We start from the raw sequence: 26813 nt of genomic DNA, 5'->3' as shown, positions 1-26813 counted from the left end.
CATGGATGCGTTAGCTCCTGCTGCCACCCAGGTGAAGCAAGGGACCATATGATCCTACTTAACTAAAAAACCCTAGATCTGAGCCCCCACCCCAGTTCTTTTCCCTCACCTAAGCCAGAGCTCGCTGTCATTTTTTCAACCTTGTGAGATTGAGAACATAGTGAGGCCTGCACACATTCCTTTTCAAAGTGGGGCAGGGCAGCAGCCGAGATGGTTGAAAACCCCCAAACGAGGAGACTCCATCACTCTCCAAGCTGTCAAACAGCTCTTGCCGTCAGGATGTTCTTCCTAATCTTGAGGTGGAATCTCTCTTGCTGTAATTTTAATGCATTCTTCTGGGTCCTATTCTCTGGCGCTGCAGGAAACAAGCTTTCTCCATCTTCAGTATGACATCCTTTCAAATATTTAAACAGGGCTATATCACCTCCCAACCTTCCTTTCTGCAGGCTAAACATATCTAGCTCCCTAAGCCACTCCTCCTTCGAGGGCTTTATGGTTTCCAGACCCTTCACCGTTTTGGTTGCCCTCCTCTGGACACACTCCAACTTGCTCATATCCTTCCTAATGTGTGGTGCCCAGAAGTGGACACAGTATTCCAGGTGAGGTCTGACCAAAGCAGAATAGATTGGCACTATTACTTCCCTTGATTTAAACAATATACTTCTATTGATGCAGCCTAAAATCGCATTGGCCTTTTTACTGCTGCATCACACTGTTGACTCATGTTCAACTTGTGGTCTGCTAGGACTCCTACATCCCTTTCACATGTAGTCTCCTAAAGCCAGGTGTCCCTTTTCCTGTATCTATGCATTTCGTTTCATTATTATTATTATTATTATCATTTTCCCTAAGTGCAGTACCTTACATTGCTCCCAGTTTAAATTCATTTTGTTATCTTTGGCCCAGATTTCTATTCACTTGAGGTCATTTTGAATTTTGATCCTGTTCTCTAAGGTATTAGCTATTCCTCCTAATTTGGTGTCACCTGCAAATTTGGGAAGCAAACTTCTATTCTGTTATCCAAGTCACTGGAGACCAGGGTTCAAATCGACACTTGGACCTGAAAAGCCATGGGCAAGTCCCACTCAGCCTCAGAGGAAGGCAATGGCAAGCCACCTCTGAACAAATCTTGCCAAGAAACCCCCATGATAAGTTCGCCTTAGGGTTGCCATAATCTGGAAGTGGCTTGAAGGCACACAGCACAGAGACACAGACAGACACACAGAGGCACCAAAGCTCTGATCTGAGGGGATTACATCTCTGACAAAACTACAGAGCCCAGAATTCCACAGCATGGAGCCATGGCAGTTAAAACGGTGTCAACCTGCATTGTTTCTACAGTGTGGCAGAATGCAGCCCATTGTAAGGCAGCTGTGGAAAGCCTCACAAAAAGGCAAGGGCTTTTGTTGTTCTTGTGGGCCCCGGAGGCCTCTGACGGAAATGCCACAAACATCTCACAAAGGATACATAAATAGTGATGAAATATCAATTACAATACAGTATTTACAAATAATAATGAGATATCATTAATAATAATAATAATAATAATAATAGTAATAGTACTACATTTCCCCTTCCCTCCCCAGAGCCATTCCCTTCTTCTTTTGTGTCGTGTCTTTTTATATTGTAAGCCTGAGGTCAGGGAGATGTAGGCCGCCCTGAGGGCCTTTCTGGCCGATGATTGGGGCAGAAGAAATAAAACAAGCGAAATATTCCCACAAGACTACAACTCCCAGAATGCCTCGGATCCCCTTCTGCCGCGTGATTGGTCCTCCCCTTCCTCCTCCCCGATTGGACAAACCGACGCCTCCCCAGAGGCCCTTCCTCGCCGGTGATTGGTCGGCCGCCCTGAGGGAAAATGGCGGACGTCGACGCTCTGGCCCGTCTCCTCTCTCTGGCCTTCCCTCAGAAGACGGAGGAGGCCTAGGCCTCTGAGGCGCCTGGTTTCTGAAGGGCTTGGCCCCGGGCAGGAGGCCAGCGGAGCGGCTTCTTCTTGGCCCCCGTCGAGCCGGGGCTCCCTCTCCCTTCGCCCTCCAGGGAGGAAAAGGTTATTGCCGCTGTTGCGATCGACGTTGCCGCTCCCAGGCAGAGCGAATGCCTTCCGAGGCTCTTCTCTTCCCCTCCTCCTCCTCCTCCCTTTTAATATCTGTCCTCTGTTTAAAGAGAAGAAGAAGGCGAGACTCTGCATAGACTGGAACCTCGCCCCTGAGAAGCTGAGCAGGACCTTTCGGGGTGGGATTAAAGGTGCCTTGCGCTCAGTTATCTTCATGGAAGCCTTTCCTTATTCTCTTTTCAAAGCGCTCAGTGATTTCACACGGCGGGGCCGAGGCAGTGCTCCAGCCCCAGGACCAGCGCAGCTTCTGGCCTCGGAAGGAGTGTGTCCCGTTGAAGCAGCATCCCTCCAAAGGGGCCCCAAGCAGCCCTACTTTGGCCTGGCTCTTTGGGCCCTCAATGACTAATCTGGACCCAAAGAAGTGTAAGCAGCAGCTTCCAAAGTGAGGCAGCCCAGGCTGCCTTTGGCTTCAGCCATTGTCATTCATTCCCTGTCTGTTTGTGTGCAGAGACCTCTCTGGTGCCCAGAGGAGCATCTCCTGAAGAACCTGTTACGGAGCTAGAAGGCTTTCGTCTGGTTTCGCTTCTGCTGCGTTTGTGGCGCGGTACGTGACGCACGGAAAAACAGCATCAGAGCTTAGACACTGGCAAGAGAAGGTCAGCCACAGAGACTTGGTCAGCAAACAACTGCAGAGTAAAGAGAAGCTTCAGTTCCAGTTAAAGACTTTGGCTTCGAACGTTAGCATAGATATATCTACATCTGATGAAGTAGACTGAGGTCTAATGTACACTCCAGAATTAATGCCGTTTGACACCGCTTTAGCTGCCATGGCCCAGTGCTTTGGAATCCTGGGATTTGTGACTTGTGCAGCCAAGGCTAAATGTCTCACCAAACTACAAATCCCAGAATCTCAGAGCATTGAGCCAAGGCAGTCAAAGCAGTTTCAAACGGCATTATTTCTACAGTGCACTTTAGCTTATGCTAAAAGTCTTTCTTTCAGTTAATCTCCTAAACCCTTTTGTGTAGACAGAGCAAGGTGACTGTTTCTCTGCTTAGACATAGATGAAGCACTTCTGTCCAGTGGCTGCAATCTGGAGAACGATATGTAATATGTGAATACTATTTTCTGAAAGCCTGTTTTGTGCTTCTGCAACAGATAATACCGCCTTGAAAGTCTCTTTATCTTCAGAACTCTCAGCCATATTTCCTTGGCTGTGTCTGAAGTAACAACTTAGTTATTGACAAAGGTTGTTGATAAAATAGTTAACTAAATATCCAAAAACTGTCTCTGTTTTGTGTGACATTTTATTCCTATACACACAACCTTAAGGTGTTCAAAGCACCTTGTGAAGTTAAGCATAATCCAGAAAATGTGTTTTGTTCTGACTCCACTGTTTCCAGTCTTTGAGGAAGACAGGTTGCTCTTATACATAGAGGTACCTCATTGACAAATGCAGTTTTGGTTAATGGAATTCTACAAACACTGGCAGCTATAATTGGCTGCTCTTCTTTCTAGAGCAGCTCTTCAGTGCAACCATAAACTGTTTAACTGCCACAGCTTGTCTTACAAGAGTCCTTTAGGATTGTATCTATGTGTGGCTGAGAATCTTGTCAGCCCATTCTAGGTACACTTGCTCTAAATACATAAATAATTTGCTGAACTAAATGCTGAAAGTGATGGCGACTACAGACGCTGTCTTGTCTGTAAGCTAATTTGCAAACATTATCAGACGAAGCTTGTGTGTATGTGCCCTCATGTCACCTGTTGACATCTTATGGTGACCCTATGGATTTCATATGAGTTTCTTTTGCAAGGAATACTCAGGTGGTTTTGCCAGTTCCTCTGAAGTACAGTTGCCAGCACCTGGCATTTGCTGATGGCCTCCACTCCAAGTACTAGCCAGGGCGAACCCTACTTTGCTTCCAAGATCAGATGGGATCTGGTGCCTTTAGGATATTTAGGCCCTAGAGGAAGTATACCTTAACGTTATGTTTAAAAGGTTAAAATAGGTACAGTCAGGCTTCCATATCCATTGATTTTTATCCATGGATTCAAGCATCCACGGTTTGAAAATAATTTAAAAATATATGACTTCCAAATAGCAAACCTTGATTTGCCATTTTATATAAGGGGCTTCATTTAATACCTCATTGTATGTAATGGGACTTGAGCATCCACGGATTTTGGTATCCACAGGGGATCCTGGAATCAAAGCCCAGTGGATACCAAGGGCCCCGTGTAATTGTGGATTTTGTTTGTTTTAGGATTGAACTCTAAGCTGAATCCTGCAGCCATGCACTCCTCCTGCCAGCCTTCACAAGGGGAGAGGAACATTTATTATATCCTGACTGAAAACCAACCCTATGGCAGTAAGCTATTTCCTGCAGGGAGTATGTGTTACCTGAAAGAACAGACCTATCTACGGCACATTAGCATGGCATCCACGCGTTTCTGGAGGTTCGTCATGGAAGATGATGGTTCTGTTGTCACAATGGACGTTGAAAGTCTGCAGCCTCTGAGTGACAAGGTGGTTGGTTTCCTTTTGGCTATCACCAACGTTCAGGAACGGTTGAACTGCTTTCTGGAAAGGCATGTTCTGGATGCTGCCTTGAATGCTAGGCTGGGTCAACAAGTCTTGGTAGAATTAGACTGTGAGACGTTCCTTGGCACCATCTGCTACATTGGGAAACTCCATAGAAGTCCTTTACCATCTGGACACTCTCCTGTTTACTTTGGAGTGGAGTTGAAGGTGAGGAGGTCTCAGGAGACCAGAGACGTCCTGAGGCATTTAGGTCTCTGTGGTCCATAATGATGCTTAGTGTTAATATAATTTGTCTCAGTCTTCAACATACTTCTCAGTTGTGCATGGAGGAGAAGTGCATTGCCTCACCGCTTTTTTCTTAGAGCAGTGGGTTTCATTGCTGAAATGTTTTTGGAAAGGCACAAACTGTTTTGTGTTTACTTTGACCCAGGCAGTGTTCAGAATGCAACATGCAAGCTTTGGAAGCTTATGAATGTTTCTCCCATAAACCTGGATGTTAGAGAGAGAGAGAGAAAATATTCTTTTCTTGGCCATGGTGTGACAATCTGGTCTTTTTAATGTCCTGCCTGTGGACTGCTTTCAGTCCTAAGATAGAGGAAGGAGGTTGGAGTTGACAATTATATGATGCAGAGACCATATGGTGATTATTTGAGCTAAATCTGGAATGATAAATATGTTCCTTTGGGGCAGTGGAAATCTAAAACAAGAAGTAAATCTTATCCAGAATCCTGTTAATGCACTGCGCTAGTGGTTACACTTCCCCCCCCAGAATTTAATAATATCGGTAAGGGACGGAAGATCCATGCAGCCTGTTTCTCCACTGTCTTACTTCCCTCATGGCTGCTGTGCCTACAGCCCTTTTCCCTCCTCCCAGCATCACCTTCAGGAGTGTAGCTATCCTGTGTGCTGCACTGACAGGATTCAGGCCTTTATTTTTAATAGAGTGACTCCTAAATTTTATTCTGTAGCACATTAGTCCTGTAATGTTAGGTTTGTTGATACATATAGTGAGAGGTCTTGCCTGCTCTGGTGGAAGGATGCTTGCAGATGGATGTCTGTCTGTTTGGAGCAAAAACTTGGCTAAAGCAGGGCTGTCCCATCTAATCTGAATTGTTTCATCACCTAAAACCTAATGTAATCTGTTTGTTCTTTCTGTAGGGTAATGGAGTAGGCAAGGGCCATTGCGATGGTACCTATAATCGAAAAGAATACTTCAGGTGTAAACAGAATTGCGGCCTTTTTGTGCCGCTTAACAAACTGCAGTTTCTACAAGTACCGGAGAATGGAAAAGAGGAGGAAAAATTGGATGAAGTTGTGGTGATGCCAGTGAAAGTGGGGGATACCATTGGCTTCTATTCAGATGATGCCTTCACACGTGGGATAGCCATGGATGTATATAAAGAAGGAAGCACCTGGCTGGTTAAAGTATGTCCGGTAAGAAATCAATCCGCCCTGTCTTTCTGGAACAGGCGTTAATCTGTACCTGCCAGTTTGGTGGCCCTGGATGTAGAGAAGGGCAATGTGTCTGGCTTTGGATTTGCACAAGAGGGGGTCATGAGGAAAAATGAAAATGTACACCTGACTTTATGTGGGGAAATGGGTAGAATTATGTCCCGAGTAGGTACATATAAAAAAAGGAAAGCTTGTGGCACTTCAAGATTAAGACCAATTTATTTTAGTGTAAGGCGGCTATAGAGTTCAGTGAGAAGATAGAAGGGGATATCAGGATATAACCTGGTTATGAAAATAATAATAACCTGAATGTCTTCTGGAGAAGCTACAGGTAAGGAAAAGGGCATCTACTGAATAGCAGGGGAAGGGAAGCAGGATGGTTACTCCTGAATCAAGAAAGAAACCCAGAAAGAGGGCATTAGTCAAGCTCCTCCATCTGGACCTGTAAGGAATTGTCATAAGCTAGAGAGCAAGCAAAAGTTTGTCTTCCTCTTAGTAAGTATAATTCTTTTGTATTTTATATATTGCACAATATTAGGTAAGTTAAAAAATATAAATTAATATAAGTGGTACCCCGGGATACGAATGCGCCGCCTTACGAAATTTCCGGGTTACGAAAAAAATCCAATTAAAAAAAACTGTTCCGGGTTACGAAGGTTTTTTCGGGTTACGAAAAAATTTTTGGTGCTTTTCGGCGCTATTTCACACGAAATCGCGGCTTTTCCCCATTAGCGCCAATGGGTTTTTCGGCTTGCGAAGTATTCCGGGTTACGAAAGCGGCGGCGGAACGAATTAATTTCGTAACCCGGGGTACCACTGTATTTATGTCCTGCTTTATGTCCAATGATTTTATGTTGGTATACAATAAAATCAGTTATTAAAATGTTAAAATATTAAAATACAGTCTTAAAACATATTAAATATATATAACAATGTAAAACATGTCAAACCAGTTAAACCCATGAACATGTAAAAACTGGCTTTCATGTTTAAACTTGGTGCCAAAATGAAACCAAAGTTGGTGCCAGTCAGGCCTCTGTGTGGAGGGCTCACCACATGGGAAGCCACAACAGACAAAGACTTTCTCCACTTAGATGTTTATTTAGTTATTATTTTTATTTTGTTTTATTTATATGCCACCGCTCTCCCATACCAAGGTGGCTTACAGAAGAAATCATTTAAAACCTGACACAATTTAAATTGTCACATTTAAAACAATGTAAAAATTATATTAAAACAGTATAGCATTATTATAAAAACATAGCAGAAGTTTAAAAATAAATAAACAAATCACACAACCCAGTGCGAATCCTCCCTAAGAGCAATGACTTATTAAAAGCTTGCTTAGGATAATAAATGCTTCTTTCTTGGTTTACATGAATTACTTGGGAAGTATGTGAATAGAATATGCTTTTTTCTGTTATATCTTTTGTTTGATGTCTACGTTAGAATAGTTGAATTAGAATGTATAACTAGTGTATAGGTGTTGTGGTATGGTGGTTATGTTGTTTGATGTGTGATTGTTTTTGTGTGTGTGTGTGTGTGTGTTATGTATGGCCCGAGACACACCAGACAAAAGCAGTGTGCCAGCACAGAAACTAGGGTTCCAGAGCGCATGGCAACTGCATCCTCTGGAACCCTATTCCATACAGGCGGCGTCATCATGGCAGCGTCCTGTCCACATGGGCGCCGCACTGATGGCTATCAGCTTCCGGGCAAGGTACAAGGTGTTGGTCCTAACCTTTAAAGCCCTACATGGCTTGGGTCCTGACTACTTGCGGGAGTGCCTCCTCCCATACAATCCTTCCCACACACTTCGGTCCTCTGGGAAGAACCTGCTACAACCTAAGAAGACCAGACTTTCAGCAGTGACTCAGAGGTCCTTCTCATCAGCCGCCCCCAGGCTCTGGAACGACCTGCCAGCCGAGATCCACCATATTGCCATCTTGGAAGTCTTTAAAAAGGCTATTAAGACGGATCTCTTCTGGCAGGCCTTTCCAGACTAGGTTAGATCCATTAGACTTGCCTCCCCCTCGATCGACACCTCTATTGATACCGATACAAAAATTGATTGATACCATCACCCCTGTCCCCCCCACCCCTTCTAGAGGAAGATTCATTTCTTGAACTAGTCTGCCCAAAATTTTAATGTACAGTGTTCCTTTTGGATAGTTTTAATTTTTTTATGTTTAATCTCTTTTTATGGGTTGAGCACTGTTTTTATGATTGGGGGAGGGTTGGGGTTTTGGGGCTTTTACATTGTAATTTTTAATTGATGTTTTATTTATACTGTTGGAATCAGCTTTGATTCCTTTGTGAAAAAGTGGAATACAAATAAATAAATATTATTATTATCATCAGCAGCAGCAGCATATTGGTACCAATGCATCCCCAAACTCTGGATGATCTCTCCCAGCAGTTTCATGTAGTTGTTAAACAGCCTGGGGGACAGAACACTGTTCTTATAGGAACTAGAGCAGTATTTTGGAAAACATAGGGGTTGTTTAATGATAAAAAGTCACCATTAACAAACAAGTTATCCTGGCAGATGATTTTTTATGGTCCCTTCTTAGGATGTGTATTCTCAGTTTATGGTGAAGTCCAACAGACTTCACCACTTGTTGTTGTGTGACTTCAAGTTGTTTCCAACTTATGGCAACCCTAAGATGAACCTATCATGGGGTTTTTCTTGGCAGGTTTCTTCAGAGGGGGTTTACCATTGGCATCCTCTGAGGATGAGAGAGTGTGACTTGCCCATGGTTACCCAGTGGGTTTACATAGTCAAGCCACAATTTGATCCTTGGTCTCCAGAGTCATATAAACCACTACACCACTCTGGCTCTCTAGACCTCAGCAGTACTCTATTCTTATTCTTCTTATTAACTTTATAGCCTGCCTTTTTCTCAAGTCTGAGACTCAAGGCAACTTACATATTAAACAGATTGCAGTTAAAACATTCAAAAAGCAACATTAAAATTGAATTAAACTATGTACCATATTAAAAACATACACTCTAAAAATATTTTAGAAACAATAAACAACATGAATCAGGATCCTACATGAGTTGAGTAACAGCTGAGACACTTCTCCAAGGTGCAGGGCCTCTTTTGCAAGTCAGGTTTGGTACAAACAGTGAGTGATGCTTGTATAAAGTGTAGCTGTTACTAATAGAAATGGAGGGGTGTATTCCCTCACTTTTACTTTAGTCCATAATCGTTTTTCTTTTCTGGTTCATAGGAGGAAGAAGGGTCAGCAGATGATTTCCGAATTATCCCCATGGATTCTGTGGTGAAGGAGGAACTGCTGTCCCCAGGTAAATTGGCCCTTTAATGCTCTCTCCTTGTAGCAGCTCCATATTTCTTTTTCTAAAGGGTGGCAGAAGCACAAGAGATCATCCCATTTTTGCATGGCTGCTGTCTAAGGCACACCAGCCCTAGCACTTTGGAATGAACTGCTGTGTTTTCTTCCTCTTGTAGAATGGATTGTTCCTCTTTCAAGCCCCTGGGGAAATATGTTTGTGCATTTTTATTTTTATTTTTTGAGAAGGGAAAGTGAGGAGAGGCCCTGGGAGAAATCAAACTCTTCTGTTTGCTCTACACCAGCTATTGGAGAACCAGTACAGGCAAAAGGAAGCCCTTCACACAGCACTTAGTGTATAGGTGGCTGCCAGTCTGGAGGCTTTAAAAGAGGGTTTGACAAATCTGTGGCTGTTGAGAATACTGATTGCCTACTAGTTATGATAGATGTAGATTTTCTGGAGCATCAGAGACAGCATGATTTTTAATATCAGAATCTGGGGACCACAAGTGTGTGTTTGTTGCATTCCTGTGCTACTGGCATTGGGCCTGAAGAGGAAGAGCCCTCCCCTCCCTCCTTCCAACTGTCATCTTCTGGCCTGGGAGGGAGTGAAAGGACAGGCATTATCGGACCTGGCCTCGATTAAGAAAAAGAGCCCTCCCTCCAGTCCATCTGCCTTGGTCCAGGCCTCAGAGAGAGAGAAGAATGCTGGACCTGATCCCCCCCCCCCACCATTCCCTTCTCCTTTTGTGTCCTGTCTTTTTAGACTGTAAGCCTGAGGGCAAGGAATTCCCAGTGATTGGGCGGCATATAAATAAATCCTATTATTATTATTATTATTATTATTATTATTATTATTATTATTACTGGTGGGGTTGCTGTGGGGAACTGACTGGCTCCAGTGAATAGAACCCTAGACCCAGTAGTCTTTCATGACCCATCGTCATCATCATCATCATCATCATCATCATCATTTTATATCCTGCATTTCTCCCAATATAGGAACTCAAAGTGGCTAACAACAAATTAAAAACAGTACAGAAGAATTAAAAATATAAAGTTTAGAATACAATTAAACAATTTTAAAAGTTAAACACATGAATGAATGAATGAATGAAATATTTATTTATATTCCGCCTCTTCTGTTTTGAGGATCGCTCAAACACTAAAATAGTAAAACATATTAAAACCTATATACTAATCTGACATCTGACTTGCAGAGCATTTGAAAATCTGATCTTTGTCCGTTTGAAAAGCCCGATGGCACAAAAATGTTTTTACCTGCTGTTGAAAGGGGAGCAGAGATGGGCCATCCTGCCCTCTTGAGGGAGGCAGGTCCATAGCCTGGGAGCAGCCACCTAGAAAGCCCTCTCCCTTGTTCCCACTAAATGAGCCTGGGAAGCTCTTCTTATGTTCTTATATTCTGATGAAGCAAAGGCAACATAGTGCATGTGAGTACAAATAGTTAAAATACAGGGGTAAAAAAATATGCAGAAACCACCTGGCAATTCCTTGGCAGCTAAAATTAAAATGAGCTGCAAAATGCAATTAAAAGTTAACCTTGCTATTCAAGTGTTCTAGACTCAGTTCAGATTTGTACTTTTGTAATCCAGTGGGTCAGAAGATAAAGTATAACCAATATCAAAGACTGGGTGTTCTTAAGTAAGAGGAACTAAATAAGTCACCCAGTGGTTTCTTAGGCATAGCAGGAGCAGACCAATTATCCCAGCATCCCAACAGGGCTTAAATTGTCAAAGGGAATAATAAACAGGCCAGAAAGAAAACAATTGCCTGTCCCTTCTCTCACTTAGCACTGCCTCCATCCCCATCTCTCCCTCGGGCACTTCAACAAGGCGGCAATAAATGGCATCAGGTAGTATAACTGCAAAATTTGTCATTTGTAGAGCACGTGTATTTCTTTTCAGGTTTTGAATTGGAAACCGATATTGGATCTTTTCAAGAACAGCTAAAGCGCAAGCGAAGTCAGAGCACAGAGGAGAAGGAAAAGAAGTCACCTTCCCTTGGTGTCAACTCCATGGTTCAGATTAATTTAGAGAAGGGGAATTCAGTCACGGGAACAATCCGCTGGATTGGCTGCCTGCCTAAAATGCAGCACAAAATGGCTGGGATTGAGCTGGTAAGTGCCATTTAAAGAATTCCTGGGTTTTGTATTTTTAATGAACTTTAACTTCATTTTTTTATTTTAGGAATTTGAGAGAAACCGCACAGAGATCAGCTGTGCAGGTCAGAACCATATCAGTGGGTTCTGAGGCACAAAGTCAGTGGGAAGCAATTGGCAGCACTATTTTGAAGACAGAAGCCTTGAACCCTCTCCCAGTAATGGCTCAACGGTGCCAGTGATCCCTGGTGACTTGCTTAGACCTTCCTGCAGCTTCTAGTACCACTAGTTAAATGCCTGTACTGCAGCCACTCAATCAAAACCATATGGTTGCAAGTTCAATACCAGCAAAAGGGCTCAAGCTCTACTCAGGCTTGCATCCTTCTGAGGTCGCTAAATTGAGTATCCAGATTGTTGGGGGCAATAAGCTTACACTTTGTAAACCCAAGATATGCTACTCATTGTCACTTGACCTAAATTCTTCCTTGACATGCAGCCACCATATGCATTTTGTCTCTTAGAAATATGCTTTCTCGAACAATAGTGATCAATTATTTGGATGAGCTTGTTCTTATAGAGAATTTTAGGCCCTGTGTCGCTGACTGTTTGTTCTTATAGGATGAAGAGAAGGGAGTTTCAGATGGAGAGTTTGAGGGAGTGCGCTACTTCCTCTGCCCTCCAAAGCGGGGGCTCTTTGTGAAGCTGGAGTCATGCCAGCCAGATATGCGCTTTCAGTCTAAGACACAAACTTCTTGGGAGCCCACTGACCTGGGTAAGTTCTTTCCATGCCACTGTCAAGGTTATTTCAAATATCCTGTATTGTAATTATATGGTGAGTGTCAACTGATTGTCTGCAGCCCTCACCAGTTTCTCTTAATGTCTGATAGTCACTGCCCTTGCCTTTGCCCCATGCCATTGACCGAATAATTTCACTTCAGACAAATTGGGAAGAATTTCCAGCATGTCTGTGTAAGCTGTTGCCTTGGGTATTGTTAGGAAAACTGCCTCTCCCTACTCTGAGTGTCTGACTTGGTTATTGGGGATGAATAGTAAAAAATCACATTATTGCCCCATGATGTATAGCTGCACTTTCTGAGCACTGTCTTAAGGAAGAGAAATTCACAATAGCTATCTTTTATCCCCCCAAGAAAAATATTCTGGTGGATTGGATGCAGCAGGTGAGCTGAGCAACTCCCCTCCCCTCAGGGACGACATGGCTGTGAATGTCCTACACGGGCGGATGAGAGGGATCCAAGGCCACTGCAACTCCTGTTACATGGATGCTGCACTTTTCAGGTAGGCAGTTCCACAGAGGTCTTTTCCAAATGCATGCAACAAGCATTTGGGAATCTGAAGTAGATCTTTTCAGACTGTGTGAAGTTGACTAACTCGGTACTGCTAGAGGAAGCTTAAGGGATCGCCTAGGTCTTGAATGACTTTTAATCATGTTTCTTACCTCCTCTTCTCATGATCCAATCCTTGCTGTCCTGCATGTTCTCCCAGGTGAATTGAATCATTGCCCCTGTCTTTGGGGGAGAAAAAAACAAGCTTTTCCTCCTCTGTTTGCTTATACTCTTGCTTCAATTTCTCTCTGTCTTTGTCAGTTTTTTAAAAAAATCTACTCCTCTATTACCGTCCTCCACTCTGAAGTGTTGCTGCAACCCGTACAGTTACCAAGCCCGTCCTCTCTCACCACAGCCTCTTCTCCTGTACCTCTGTGTTGGATTCCATGCTCTACAAGCCTGCCCTCCCACAGGATGGGCATGTTCAGAAGATCCTTCGAGACAAAATCGTCAACCCTCTCAGGCAGTAAGTTGCTAATTCTGTGTCTTGACAGACTCAAACAGCCACCCTTTGCCTTGGATACCCACCACTTTTTTGCTTTGCTTCCCTGTGTGACTACTTGTATTACATAAAGTATTTTGTGGCTTCACAATTGCACTGTGCCAGTGCAGCTTTTGGTGTAGGCTTGTTGCTTTCTGGAAATTTCGGAGAAATTTCTTGGACAGGAAGAATGGGGGAGGTATTAGTCAAAGAAAGAATCAGGATTGAGACATTTTATAGTCTTCATCCACAAATAGAGAGACCATCTGCACTTTTGAAATAGAGGAGTGGGACAGTGCACTTGTAGTGTAATGATGCACACAGATTCTCTAATAGGATGATATGGTTTTCAAAGTGTTTATTTTCAGAACTCATGTACTGTTGGTCTTCCACATTTGTGGCTTTTTGAGGATTTGATTATTTGCCAATTTAATTAATATGTTATTTCTAGGAATCGCTAGGTCCTCCAGCATGACTCTTCTGGAAGTTAATCAGAGTCACACTGGAGGACCTAGAGATTCCTAGAGAAAACACTTCTCTCGGCATTTGTAGGTTCTCCAGTGCACTTCTATGGTCAGCATCTTGCTGGTGTTGACCATAGAGTTGCACTGGAGGACTTAGAGATTCCTAGACAAGTATTCTCTGTGGTTAAAAAAGCGGTTTTTTTTATTTGCGATTTCCCCACTTTCATGGGGGTCCTGTGCCCCTGACCCCAGGGAATCATTATTGAGAATACAGAATAAAATGATCCTGTATATGATAGTGTTATTTTATGGATAAGCTGATGGGCTTCTTGCAACTGAGAAGTTTTAATTCAGACAGATTATAATGAATTTAGAGAAACTGAAAATGTGAATACTTTGACAGAAGTTAGCAAATTGTGGCTGATTGGACTGACTAGCCAGTCACATCTTCTTTTAGCCGGTCCTGCTACACTACTACAGAGCACCTTGCCTTATGCGGCGATCCATTATGAACCCTGCCGCGTAAGGCAAGTTCTGCATGTGTTGAGCCTCATTGAAACTAATGGGGCTCGTTCATGTGGCATGGTGTGGCATGGCGCCACCATTTCCTCTTTACCGTGCATGGGCGAACTATACTGTATTCCTAATGATAGAAATGAATTTGTTTTAGAAGTTAGACCTTATATGCCAGAAACATTTTTTGATAGAATAGATTAGAATTGTGATATGCAATTCAACACAGTTCAATGAAAGGAATGTACTTTAAAGCAAGGAGAAAAATCTTCTGTCATGGATGGAGATGGACATTAGTAGTTTCAACTTTAGCTCTTGTCTAGCTCCTTGCCTCCTTCCTCCCCCTTTCAGAAGAAGAATAAAATACTCAAAATAATGTACACTTATATGGAGGTACATGCAGATATAGTTAATATATAAATAACTTGGGATTTGAATTTTGAGGGACATCACGTGCATGCACACTTGCTTTGATCACTAGCTTTTTTGTTTTTTGGGGGTGTGGGGTTTTCTTTGTCTGCTGAAAGTGATACCATTTCCTCCCACCTTAGGAATGGCTTTGTGGCTGCAAGAAGTGTGATGGACCTTCGACATCAGCTGACTGAGAAGGGAGAGTGTTCAAGCTTTGCCACTTCTGAGAAAGGTGGTAGTGTTTCTTCTCCTTTCAGGTTTTATACCACAGTGTGGTTTGTTGTGTTACCAAGAGATCCGAGATTCAAATCTCCGTTCAATCACTAAACTTTTTTGGGTGTTCTTGAACCTTGTTTCTAGACCTAAGCTCATCATGATTTTTGTGAGCATAAAAGAAGTGGGATGTGAGGGCAGAGCAGGAAAGATTCCTGAAATTCCTTGGAAGAAAGTTGGGATTACAAGGAACTGGCAAAACCACCTCTTGAGTATTCCTTGTCTGAAATTCATGGGGTCATCATAAGTCACTAGGTGTCTTGAACTCTCTCTCTCTCTCTTTCTGAGTCTTTGCATATAGCCTAGTTTTTAATACCTTTTATTTCATTAAAACAACAATCACAATTTAAAATTCACAATACATGACAAATATTACATATACAAACTACAAATTTAACAAAAGTCAAATGACAATTCTAACATAAAAGCACTACATAACCCCCCTAATCCCCACTCACTACACACCATCCACAGTTACTATATATCTAACACTCAACGATACACAAACCAACTACAACTAACTGACATATCACTAAATATACAGTTCCACCAACACAAAATGTTGTCTTCCTGAAAATTACTACAATCATCCTGTATTCACATGAGAGAATTTTAGTGCTAATTCAATGCGATTTTATTTCCTTTTCCTTCTAAGGAACTTACTTATGGCTTTTTAATTACAAAGCCTAGTTTAAAAGGAGAATCGGACATCTTGCTTCCCTCATTGCTTTTGATGTGGTTAAATAAATTACTTGTTTGGGTCCTTTTTGTCAAGTTTTGCATGGTGAATATTTAATCTATATGTGTTCACCTAGTGAGAGCTGGCAATTGGCCTTCAGTGACCTGTTGGATGGGGAAAACAACAACAGAATTCTGTATTATGAAATGACATGTTCATAAAGTTTCCTGTAATACTGGGGTGAAAATCCCCTTTGATGGCTTTACTGGGTCAGAATGATAAAAGAATTCTCCTCCTCAGATCTGCATGTTTAATTTTTCTAACTAATGGAAGCTAACTTTGTCACATCTTGAACCCATCCTACTTGCTTTCAGTTAAACAGTAGCTCTAACTCTCTGAGAAGGACTCACTTTTTGTGGAGAAGGGACTCAGGAGTGAGAACCAGCAAGTTGTATTGGTTTGGGTGTTGGATTAGAAATCTTAGAGACCAGGGTTCAAATCCCCATTTAGCCATGGAAACCCGCTGGCTGATCTTGCACAAGTCAGCCTCAAAGGAAAACAGTGACAAACTTTCTGAATAAATCTTGCCAAGAAATCCCTATGAGAGAATTGCCATAGGTCAGAGCCATCATGAAGGCACATTTCAATAACCAAGAGTGTCATCTAATTGGAATTTTCCTTTGCCCTTCTAGACCCGGAGGAGTTTCTGAATCTCATTATGCACCATATCCTGGGAATAGAGCCACTTTTGAAACTGCAGTAAGTTCATGTTCTTTACAAACAACTGAGAATGCCAGACACACTGTTTGTGAGTTAGGAAGAAATGAATGTATTTATGAGGAAATCCTGTGATTGATTAGATCGAATATAAGATATAAATGTGGCAATTGACCTTGCATAAAGGGTTCAGTTGAGAATGGTAGGCTAGTAAGCCCAGTGGACTCATCTTGATTTCAACACTTTGCATCTCTGCAGCTCATGCTCTCTATAAGGAATGGGAACAGTGTAAGAAGTACTTGCACAATTGAAACAGCCAAGCTAGTCATAAGAATTCCTTTTGTAGGAGCGAGACAGAATACATGGATAAGTACAGCGAAACCACTTGCTTGGTGTCTTTCAGGTCTGGGAAGCTCAAGGAGCAAGAGTGTTACTGTTACCAGATATTCATAGACAAGCAGGAGGATTTGGTGGTGCCCAATGTTCAGCAGCTGGTAGAACATTCCTTCCTTTCATCTGATCTCAAACTGGTGGAGGTTGGTTATGTAGACCCTAATTGATTATGGTTCCTGATGCTTTAGCCTCTAACTTTGTGACCCTCCAGCATGTAACCTGGCTTTCAGAAGAGATGTGTAGAAAAAGCTTTAATGTAGGCTGTGAGGCTCTTCTAAAAAATGTATCCTGATATTGTGCTCATAATAAATGTTAGAAAATTATTCCAAACCAAGCTTCTCTTCAACCTCTTTCAACCATTCGCTAGCAGAGAAGTAGGGCTTTTGACAGTAAGGGTTTCCTGCATGCCTCTACCCTATATGTGCTGTCTCTAAACCCTACCCCATTTGCTTAGTCACCCATTCTAGGGCTGTATCTAATGTGACCAGATGACTTTCTGGATATGTTTTCCAATTACATAAAAGACTTCTTCCTCTCTCTTCCTTCTCTCTCAAGATATCAATCTTGTGCTATTGCATTTAAAGGTACATTCAAACATATTTACAGGCAGTGCTTAAGCCCTGGATAGCGAACAGAAAACTTTTAAGAAGTGGCTTCAAAGAGCATACACTCATCAAAGCCACCTCTCTTAAAAGTTTTCTGTCGCTGTCCAGGGCTTAAGCACTGCATGTAAATATGTTTGAATGTACCTTTAAATGCAGTTAGCAAAGGTTTTAGCTATAAAGTTTGCATACTGCCTGTTTGCCTTACTTTGCTAAAACTAGTCTCTGAGAGACCCAAGAGATTTAGCACTTCCACATTTGAACTTTGCTAATGGAGGCTGAGTCTTAATTGGATCAGTCTTCATTTCTCCCAGAAAAGGAGCTAACACCCCAGGAATCTACTGTAACCCAACAATAAATTATGCAGAGCCATCCATTAGAGAAGGGCTTGTAGCTCAGCTGTAGAGATGATTTGGATACAAGAGGTTCCATATTCCATTCTGAGTACCTGAGGTGATAGGAATGACCTTCCTCTCCTTCAAACCTTAGGAGAGCCTCTGCCAATCAACAATCATAACAAAAAGTATTGGCCTAGATAGATGTGAGATCTCTAGCATCCTAAAAGGCAACTTTATACTGCTATGAGTTGAGGGATAATTTTATTCTGTTTGAAAATTTAATTAACACAGAGCTACGAGAGGCAGAGGTCTTCATGGGGCAGCCCAATGTACCCAGCCTCTGCTCTACCAATCCATGCCCTATGTATAATTTCATATCTGGACACTTGGAGGCAGGGGATTTTGCTTCCTCTCGGAACCTATTGACCCTTCCTTTTGAACCAGGAAAAGAAAGAAAGTTCAATTTTAGTCCCCCCCCCCAACTTTTTATTATAAAAAGGTGGCTGGGATTGTAAATAGGAGGTAGAATTACTGGAGACTTCCCAAAATGTGGTTCTCCATTTTTTCCATGTACATTTTTAAGGGGTGAGACTTTGGGGAAACCTAATTTTTTTGGACTACCTGACATTTATATAAATCTGGAGCACAATATGCCAAAAGTGAAAACCCAATGAAAATGAATAGGGCTTGGTGGGGTGGATGGTAGAATTGGGGAGAAATTAGGAGCCAAATGGCTTGGTACAAAATTGGCCAGCAGAACCCCTGGGCCCTTACAAATGATGGAGGAATCCATCCAGGGAGAGGAAGTGCTGGACCTTCAGGAACACTGTCTTTGACACAGTTCTTGAAGATACAGGAGTCTGCTGTCATTTGTACTGAATGTGACATGATACATGTAGACTACCCCATCTTCCATTCCCCCTCCCAAACATAATAGCTGGGGAAGTCCTGGCTGGTGACTGGGATTGATTTTTTTCCTCATCTGCCTAGATTCCATCCTGCTTTATCATTCAAATGCCACGTTTTGGAAAGGAATACAAAATGTTCAGTAAAATCATCCCTTCATTGGAGTTGGACATCACTGATCTGCTGCTGGATAGTAAGTAAGGGGAGAGATGGGAACATAAATTGGCTGTTGCCAATACAGCTGAGTCCCTTTACCTGGCATGTCATCCATCTCCTTGGGCATCATGTCAAACTGATTATTGTTCAGGGAAGGAATCCATGACCATGGCCAGTAGAGTGACTCAGGAGGTTCAACCAGGATAGAGCAGTCTTAGAATGGGGCAGAGAAAGATTTGAATTCCTTCTCATTCATAAAGCTCTGTATTCTCCTGGGGAGCAAATTATTCCCCTTCTGCTTTATATACTTTACAGGACTGTTGTAAAAACAAGTGTGTTGAGAGGTATAAAGCTGCTTTCACATGGTGAAGCTTTACCTGATGAGCATGAGAAAAAGCACTGGTGTCTCACTTTCACACTTGTGGCCTGGATATTATCCAGGCTACCTGTGTGATCAAATCAGTAGTATGTAAACAGTGTGGTGTGGGAGTTGGCCCTGGAAAGAATTGGTTTGCGGCAGGAACCATCCTGTTGAGGAGGAATTATGAATTTGGCCTGAGGATAGCTTTCTCATTGGAAGATGCCTCCTGAGTTGCATGTAGACTCTGTAAGGTGCAAAGTCTGATCTTTGGATTCCCTCCGCAGGTCCCAGGGAGTGCTTTGTGTGTGGAGATGTTGCCACCCAGGAATGCTCAGCATGCTTTAAAGACAAGAAGTTTGCAGACACGGGCCTGAAGCAATATTGTGATTCTTGTTGCAGCCAGGTATCTCATTTTTCTTTCCTAGATTCCTTCCCTTTGGGACTTTTTCTGAGGATTTTTAAATATATATATATATATATATTCTCTCTCTCTCTCTCACACACACACACACACACACACACCACTTTAAAGTAAAATTGGAAGAAATTTTGAAGCCATGGAAAACTGTTTTACCTGTTTTTTTGGTGGAAAATGGAAATGTTAAGGGGAAAAAAACAAATGCAAAATTAAGCACCCATTACAGATTCAAAGTCATTTTGTTGCTATAGGAAAATATAATACACTACCCATAACTTAGTTTGACATGAAATTATCATGTTTGATATTAAAAATCCAGTTTATTCAGAATATAAGTACCAACTAAACATTTAGATTTCTTTCTTTCCTTGTTTTGGGGCGGTGTGTGGGATTTGTCAAAATGGAGCTACAAGATCCATAACCTGATATATAAGGAATTGTTTGGTTTTGCCAGTTTTTGAGGAACAGGAGAAAAAAGACCAATAAAAGGAGAAGAAAACCTGAAAATTAATAAGACCACCCTTAGCACTCTTTACGGATTGAAAGCCACTTTGTTGTTATATGGTAAAAAAACATTATGTACGACTTGGTTTGGCATGAAACTATCATGCTTGATATTAAAAGCCACCCTCTGCTGCATTCGCCCGCCTGGACTTCTTCTTTATCTGTGTAACCTGCCGTTTGTCTTTTCAAAACAACAATGAGAAAGAGAGAGAGAGAGAGAAGGAGGTGCCTGCCTTCCCTTGGCGTCACTCGCACGCAGAGCCAGGGCAGGCGGATCCCCCCAAACCCAAAGTCACAGGGCTAGTTTCTGGCGGAGAGGGAAACCTTCAGCTGGCTAGATTTTGCAAATAAAGATATTAAAAGCCCAGTATTAATAAAGAAGGAAAATTACTTTGTCTCCTCTGTTTCCTTGACAATATAGAGGGCAAAAGTAATTTTCCTTCCTATAACAAGAACTAAGAAAAAGAAACCAAGACCAGGAATTCCAGTGATATGAGATACTTTACAAAGTCCTGTCTAAAAGTCTAGAAATAAACATGCAGGAATTAGATATTTTATTCATTCTAAAAGAAAACATTTCACGCTCCATTTCCTTTTCCTTTTTGGGGGGAAAAAAGGTGTGGGGACATGTTTTTGTTTCCTCCCAGATTTTTTCTGTTGTTTTTCCTGGGCTTAAACATTTCCATCATTATACAGAATCTTTTTTTTTAACCTCTTTTTTTATTGGTATGACATTTTGTGTACATAAATATAAGTTCTTTTCTGACCTATGTATAATCATATATGTACGTCTTTCAATTGTTTACATTATGCACACTAAAGACAAATTTTCTTTGTTTCTTCTTGTTCTAAACTTCCTGTGTTAACAATTGTGTGAGAGAGGCAGTTTTTTGTACATTAATTTACTTCTGATTGTTATTATATCTCTAACTTCAGTATTCTTAGTGCTTCCTTAATTTCTGTGAAACCCAATAGTATTCATACATCGTTACTTTCTACTATTTGCATCATTATACAGAATCTTTTGGAGGCCTCTCATTCATAGGTTTGCTATGGTTTGAAGCCTGCGTGTTGCTGTGTAATAGCAACTACTTTATATTTAGATCTGAGGGGCATGTATGCACATTTTTGTGAGAAGGATCAATTATTTCCCATTTAATCTGGGTGGATACCTTCTTGACTTGAGGATTTGTTGATTTTCTGTTTGTCAATATAGTTTAGAACTGTATCTGTTTTCACTGCTACGTGCCTCATTTCCTTCCTTACTGAAGATGCCGGCAGGGATATCTGCCTTATATCTTTCACACTGTAGACAGATACTAAGCTTCCTTGCAAACTCTTTATCTTCCTTTATCCTCCTTTATCATTGACTTAATACCCTTGTCATCCAGTTGCCAGCCATTTCCTTCACTGACTTCTTGCCTTTGAAATGTTTTTTTAAAATTGTTGTTTTAAATGTTTTTAGCAGTGGGCTCCTCAGAATCCCATTTTGCATCCTTTATTGTTTGTTTGCATTTCTCTTATGCCACTTTGTGGTCCTTCTTATCCCCGCTTGGACAAGGCTTCCTTTTTCTGAAAGAAGTCTTTCTGTAGTAGCATTCTTGTCGGTCCTGATTAACTTGTTAATGATTTCTTGGACTTGGCAGTAAATTTCCCGGCCTGAAGCATACACCGTAGCTGAGATTCTGTTATTTTGGTTCTGAGAAACTGTTAAGCTTTCTGGATAGATTTCACCCTTGTGACTTGCCTTTTTAGCAATATCCTTATTTTAGAGAACCTTCCTCTTTTGAAGCCAAATATGGTTTTGTGTTGGATTTCCTTGGCAAATTTCCCACTTCCACCTATTTTAAATTTCATCACAGTTGGTTCAACAACACTCTTCCATGTTTATCCTGGGGAAGAGAAAGTAAAGGGGTGATGGTAGCCCTGTTTAAATATCTGAAAGGCTGTCGTATTGAAGATGGAGCAAGTTTGTTTTCTGCTGCTGAAGTGCCTAGGACATGGAGCAGTGGATTCAAACTGCAGGAAAAGAGATTCTCCCTCAGTAAGAGCTGTTCTCTAGTGGAATACACTGCTGCCTCAGATTGTGCTGGAGTCTCCTCCTTTGGAGGTTTTTAAACACAGGCTGGATGACCATACGTCACAGGGAGGGCTTTGTGCATTCCTGTATGGTAAGGGGTTCGACTGAACTTGGGGTCTCTTCCAATTCTGGGATTCTTTGATTTTGTGATCGGAGATGCATGTGGGCAAATCCCCATAGCCAGATGCAAAATGATGACATTAGTGCTGAGATCTGCCAGAGTCCTTCAGGGGGTATCATTGTAATCCTGCTTCTGGTTGCGGGGATCCTGCCTGCTTGCTGCGAAGTGTGAAATGGCTGTTCAGGGCAGCTTCAGGGGTTTTACAGTAAGTTGTGTAGGAGGTTATGTGGCTCAGCATAGTGAAGGTCTGCATGTGGCTATTTATGCTACCCTGAAGGGATGTTGGATTGAGACCTGGGCATTTTGGAGTGCAGGGATTCAGGGTGTCCTGAAATGTTGCACACATTTATTCAGTCTGTCTAATGGTCATTGATATCAATGATGTGGTTCCTCCACATTCGCTGGGGTTAGGGGTCGAGGACCACATGAAAATGGAAAAATGGTAAATAAAGAAACACAATTCTTTTCACCTGAGAGAACACCTCTCTAGGAATCCCCAGGTCCTCCAATGCAACTCTATGGTCAACATCTACCAGGAGGTGATCATAGACTCATTCTGGAGGACATACAAATGCCTAGAGAAATTTTCCTTCCAATATTAATACTGAGGATCATTCCTATAAAAAGAACTAAGGAAAAGAAACCAATACCAGGAATTACAATGATGTGAGAGACTGTACATAGTCTTGTCTAAAAGTCCACATGCTACATATTTTTTTAGAAATAAACATGCAGGAATTAGGTATTTTCTCTAGGAACCTCTAGATTCTCCAACATAACTTTAAGGTCAGCTTCCAGTAGAAATGCATTGGAGGATTTAAGAGATTCCTAGAGAGAACGTATTAATCAAACCCACAAATCCGCAAAAGTCAAAGCTGCAGATGTTGAGAGCCAACTGTATTTTCTCAGACATTATTCTCTGTCTTGGAATCAACTTACGGTAAAAGTTCTGGCCAGAAGGCAATACCTTGTCTCCAGTACTCTGTTCCATTGCAAGGTTTCAAAGAAGCTGTGTTACCCTTTTGGCTTTCTTACAGGCTCACTCTCACTACCAGCGCAAAGGCCATCAGACAACCAAATTGCACATCCCTGAGGAATTTCGCAGGGATGGCCATCATGGCAGTCTGCGGGTACCTAGGGAGAAGCTGGAGCTCTTTGCTGTTCTCTGCATTGAGACCAGTCATTATGTCTCCTTTGTGAAGTATGGACCAGAGAAAGAGAACTGGATGTTTTTTGACAGCATGGCAGACAGGCATGGTAAGTGATCACATGTGGTCCTAGTGCTGGTGCCCTTTGATGAGCACTGCCTGTATGTCCCCAAGAATTTGGAACATGGGTCATGATTTGGGAAGGGTGTCTGCGTGTTGGGAAAGGAAGCTCTTACTCTGCTTACCAGTCAGCTCACTTATTGAATGTGAATCCCAGGGGAAGGGATCTGAAGTTATTTGGTGCCTATGGGCACAAGTGCAAGTGTAAGAATTGGACATGGGCACAATCATAAAATGGCGGTTGCTAATTTTCTGCAGAAATGAAAATGATGGGGCAGCTGGAGTCTGAGCCAGCAGTGTGCTTCATGCAGTGCTGGGGGTGGGATTTAAGAGTGTTTGAAGGGGAAGGATCAAGGTGCTGCAGGAGAGATTTCTGACCTCTCTCGGGAAAGCTAACATTTGTAATTTAACATTTATAATAATGATAATCAGCTCGTTCCTTATCAATAGGACACACAAGGAAGGGCTGTGTCATCTTTTAGTGAATTAAAAGCATGTTGGAAATAAGTCAGTCTTGTCCAGGTTGCTGCGTTTTACTTTTGAGTAAACATGTTGGACAGTAGCAGGATGCCTTTTGAAATTCCTATTATTAACACTTTCCTATGCATATTGTATCAAAATTCTCATCAATTGCATAATTGCTCTTAAAATTTTAAATTGCATTGATTCCTATTTGGTGGCTCTAAGAATTTTTGGAGCGGAGCACATTTTTCTACTGCAACGTGTGCTTTCTGATACAAAAGCACACGATTTTGTGGACAGAACAGGTTGGATTGAACAGAAAACCATCTATAAACGATAATGTGACCCATTGGGATGCTTTTATTTTTTGTTTGATCTTTGAGCCTATATAAACTTGTGGTATGGCAGGGAGCAGCGTTGCTGCTTCCCAGTAAGAGGATGAAGAGCACATGATGGGGAACATTCCCTTGTATGAGAGTATGTCAGGATTGGAGGCTGCCAGGAAGAAACATGCAATTCCTGTCTAGCCCTCCCATTAAACGTCTGAGTCTTCCTCCTTTCCTCCCTTTCATCTTATGCTGCTCTGTGGTGGCTGAGGTTCTCTTTGTGGCGGACAGCGGAGGTGATGGCCCAGGAGTGGCAGTCAAGGAGATAGGACCACTCTCTTACTATTGGTTTGGGGTGTTGCTTACACTGTCAGGAGGCACAGAAGCTCCATCCTTGGACAGCTGCAATTCCATATGGTGCCCATGTATGACTGTGCCTGTGCGTTTAGAGGTCAGCCGGCTCTGTTTGCCCAAGCAGGGAGCCATTTCATATGAACACAAGTGTATCTGTGAATCCTCATAACTTTCTCTCTTTCATTGGCTCAGGTGATGAGAATGGCTACAACATTCCCACTGTGACGCTGTGCCCAGAGGTTGCCAAGTACCTGGAGATGCCAGTGGCCACCTTGGCCATGGAACAGCCGAGGGACATGGAGGGAGTGGCCAAGCGCCTCTTCTGCGATGCCTACATGTACATGTACCAAAGCAAGAAAATGGCACTTTACAAATGACGGGTAGATTGCATCATGTCACAAACGGTGAAGCACTGCCGTCTTCTTCTGAAACTTCACTTGTCCTGTTTACAGAATTGCCTTTGGAGAAGGGAATCAGTGGAAGTAGATTCACTTTGGCAATGGTGGCAATTCACGTCATCTGCAATCCCAGATTTAACAGCAGCATAGGAATAACTTGTTTCACCTTTCTGGTTCCTACCCTGGGTCTAGCGAACCTTTCCCACAAGTTCTTGGCATTTAGGTGAACTGACTTTCCTTTCACTTGGAACTGTAGTGTGAAGAACCTTAAGGCCAGGCTGGGGCAGAGGCTGCTTGTGCTGTGACTCTGAATCAGGAAGGGGCTTGGCCTGATTTTTCTCATCTGGGTTCTATGAATCCAAATCTCAGTACGATTTCCTCTTCCTCCCGTCCTCATCAGCAGGGAGGTGGGAACAGACTATCTCAGGCAATAAACTCTCTCTGCGTTTAGTTCTAGGTTGGACCTGGAATCCTACGGGCTCAGCAACATCTGCTCATTTGCACATGGGGTTTATCTGTAACCCTGGGTAGCTATACTTGCCCTGTGTGCACACAAATGTCACTTTAGTTTTCTAAAGCCTCCCAATTTTAGATCAAGACTCAAGCTTCTTGATGGTGGGGTCTCCAGCTTGGTGTGCACTTGGAGTCAAAGTCTTGGTTCTCAGCTGTGCCTGGGCCAAGCAATTAAGGGAAAAGATTGCCCAGGTTTGTGGAGGGTCCCCCCCACACACATCTTTCCTGCTTCAATCTTTCCCACACTGATAAGATTCACAGAGCCACAGAGGTGTGAGGGGACACATGCAGCCTATAGTTAATGCACTTAAGGGAGCAGTCCATGCAGGAGTAACAGAAACTGTCACTTTTAGCCCCCATCTGTGTTTTTGTGACTGTCTCCTAGAAGTAGGTACAACAGGCCTTCTTCCCTCTCCTCCCAATTTATGAAAAAGTTTCTCTGTAATTTTTCTCTTTTGGGATAGACTGATTTTTTCTTTTTCAATTGATAAAATGGCTGGACAGTCAGATATCCCCCCAGTACTATTAAGCTGGAAAACATTATTATTATATTATTATTTTGCCTAACATACACAAGAACCCTGTCTTCTGTAGATACACAATAATAGGGGGAATATCTTTTGATAGATTAAAAGAAAGTTGTTGCTTTTGTCTAGTAAGTAGTGTGCAATAAATCCAGGGCGAGGGGAAGGCAAAGTGCCTTATGCACAGGGAAAACTCCATAGACACTGGACCTATGATTGTCAAGTGTTTCCACACTTTTCAGAGGATGTAGCTCTTGAACTTTCTGAATGTAATCTTTTGCATCTGCAAGCTGTTAGAACTTGGAAATAAGATAACTGGGACAAACTAATTAATGCAAGTTGCCTAATTGAGACTAGTTAATACCAGTTACCTGGCAATAAACGGGACTCATGCTGTGACTGTTACCTTTTGTTTGTTGTGATCTAGCATGAGAAGACTAGCTATTGGGATTCTGCTTGCATCTGAATCGTTCTGTGCAATGTCTGTCCTCTTTGCTGGCTTGATCAATGTTTCTGCCTCCCTCTGTTTGTTGTTTAAAATGCTGGAGTCTGTGTTGGTAATAATTGTTGTTGTTTTTCTCTATCTCATTATTTTCTATAACTTGTACCTTAAACAGTCTCAGGAAAACAGAATTGACTTTTTTGATATGTCAGTGTAATGTCAGTTTCCAATTCTAAAATGTATTCCAACAATACAGCTTTATCTGTTTTTGACTTGGGTGTTAACTTTGTCCAAAGACGTTT

The 26813-nt window shown here is 42.1% G+C and overlaps 1 protein-coding gene across 2 annotated transcripts; it reads left to right on the top strand.

The window, feature by feature from the left end:
• Window positions 1–1590: 1590 nt before the first annotated feature.
• Window positions 1591–26783, top strand: LOC121929491 (ubiquitin carboxyl-terminal hydrolase CYLD-like). Of its 2 annotated transcripts, none has more exons than XM_042465104.1 (15): window positions 1591–2657; window positions 4319–4803; window positions 5755–6030; window positions 9286–9361; window positions 11271–11482; window positions 12083–12236; window positions 12613–12760; window positions 13163–13273; window positions 14817–14908; window positions 16321–16387; window positions 16749–16881; window positions 18669–18777; window positions 19386–19504; window positions 23262–23481; window positions 24827–26783. In XM_042465104.1, the coding sequence occupies exons 2-15, from the start codon at window positions 4348–4350 to the stop codon at window positions 25009–25011; spliced, it is 2358 nt and encodes a 785-aa protein (XP_042321038.1). In that variant the 5' UTR covers window positions 1591–2657; window positions 4319–4347; the 3' UTR covers window positions 25012–26783. The 2 variants fall into 2 exon arrangements, with proteins under 2 accessions (XP_042321038.1, XP_042321039.1); XM_042465105.1 differs by having other exon boundaries at window positions 1591–2709.
• Window positions 26784–26813: the final 30 nt, after the last annotated feature.

Source organism: Sceloporus undulatus, chromosome 4, assembly GCF_019175285.1.
Source record: "Sceloporus undulatus isolate JIND9_A2432 ecotype Alabama chromosome 4, SceUnd_v1.1, whole genome shotgun sequence".
Lineage (NCBI taxonomy): Eukaryota > Metazoa > Chordata > Lepidosauria > Squamata > Phrynosomatidae > Sceloporus > Sceloporus undulatus.
This window is presented reverse-complemented; position numbering and strand designations above follow the sequence as displayed.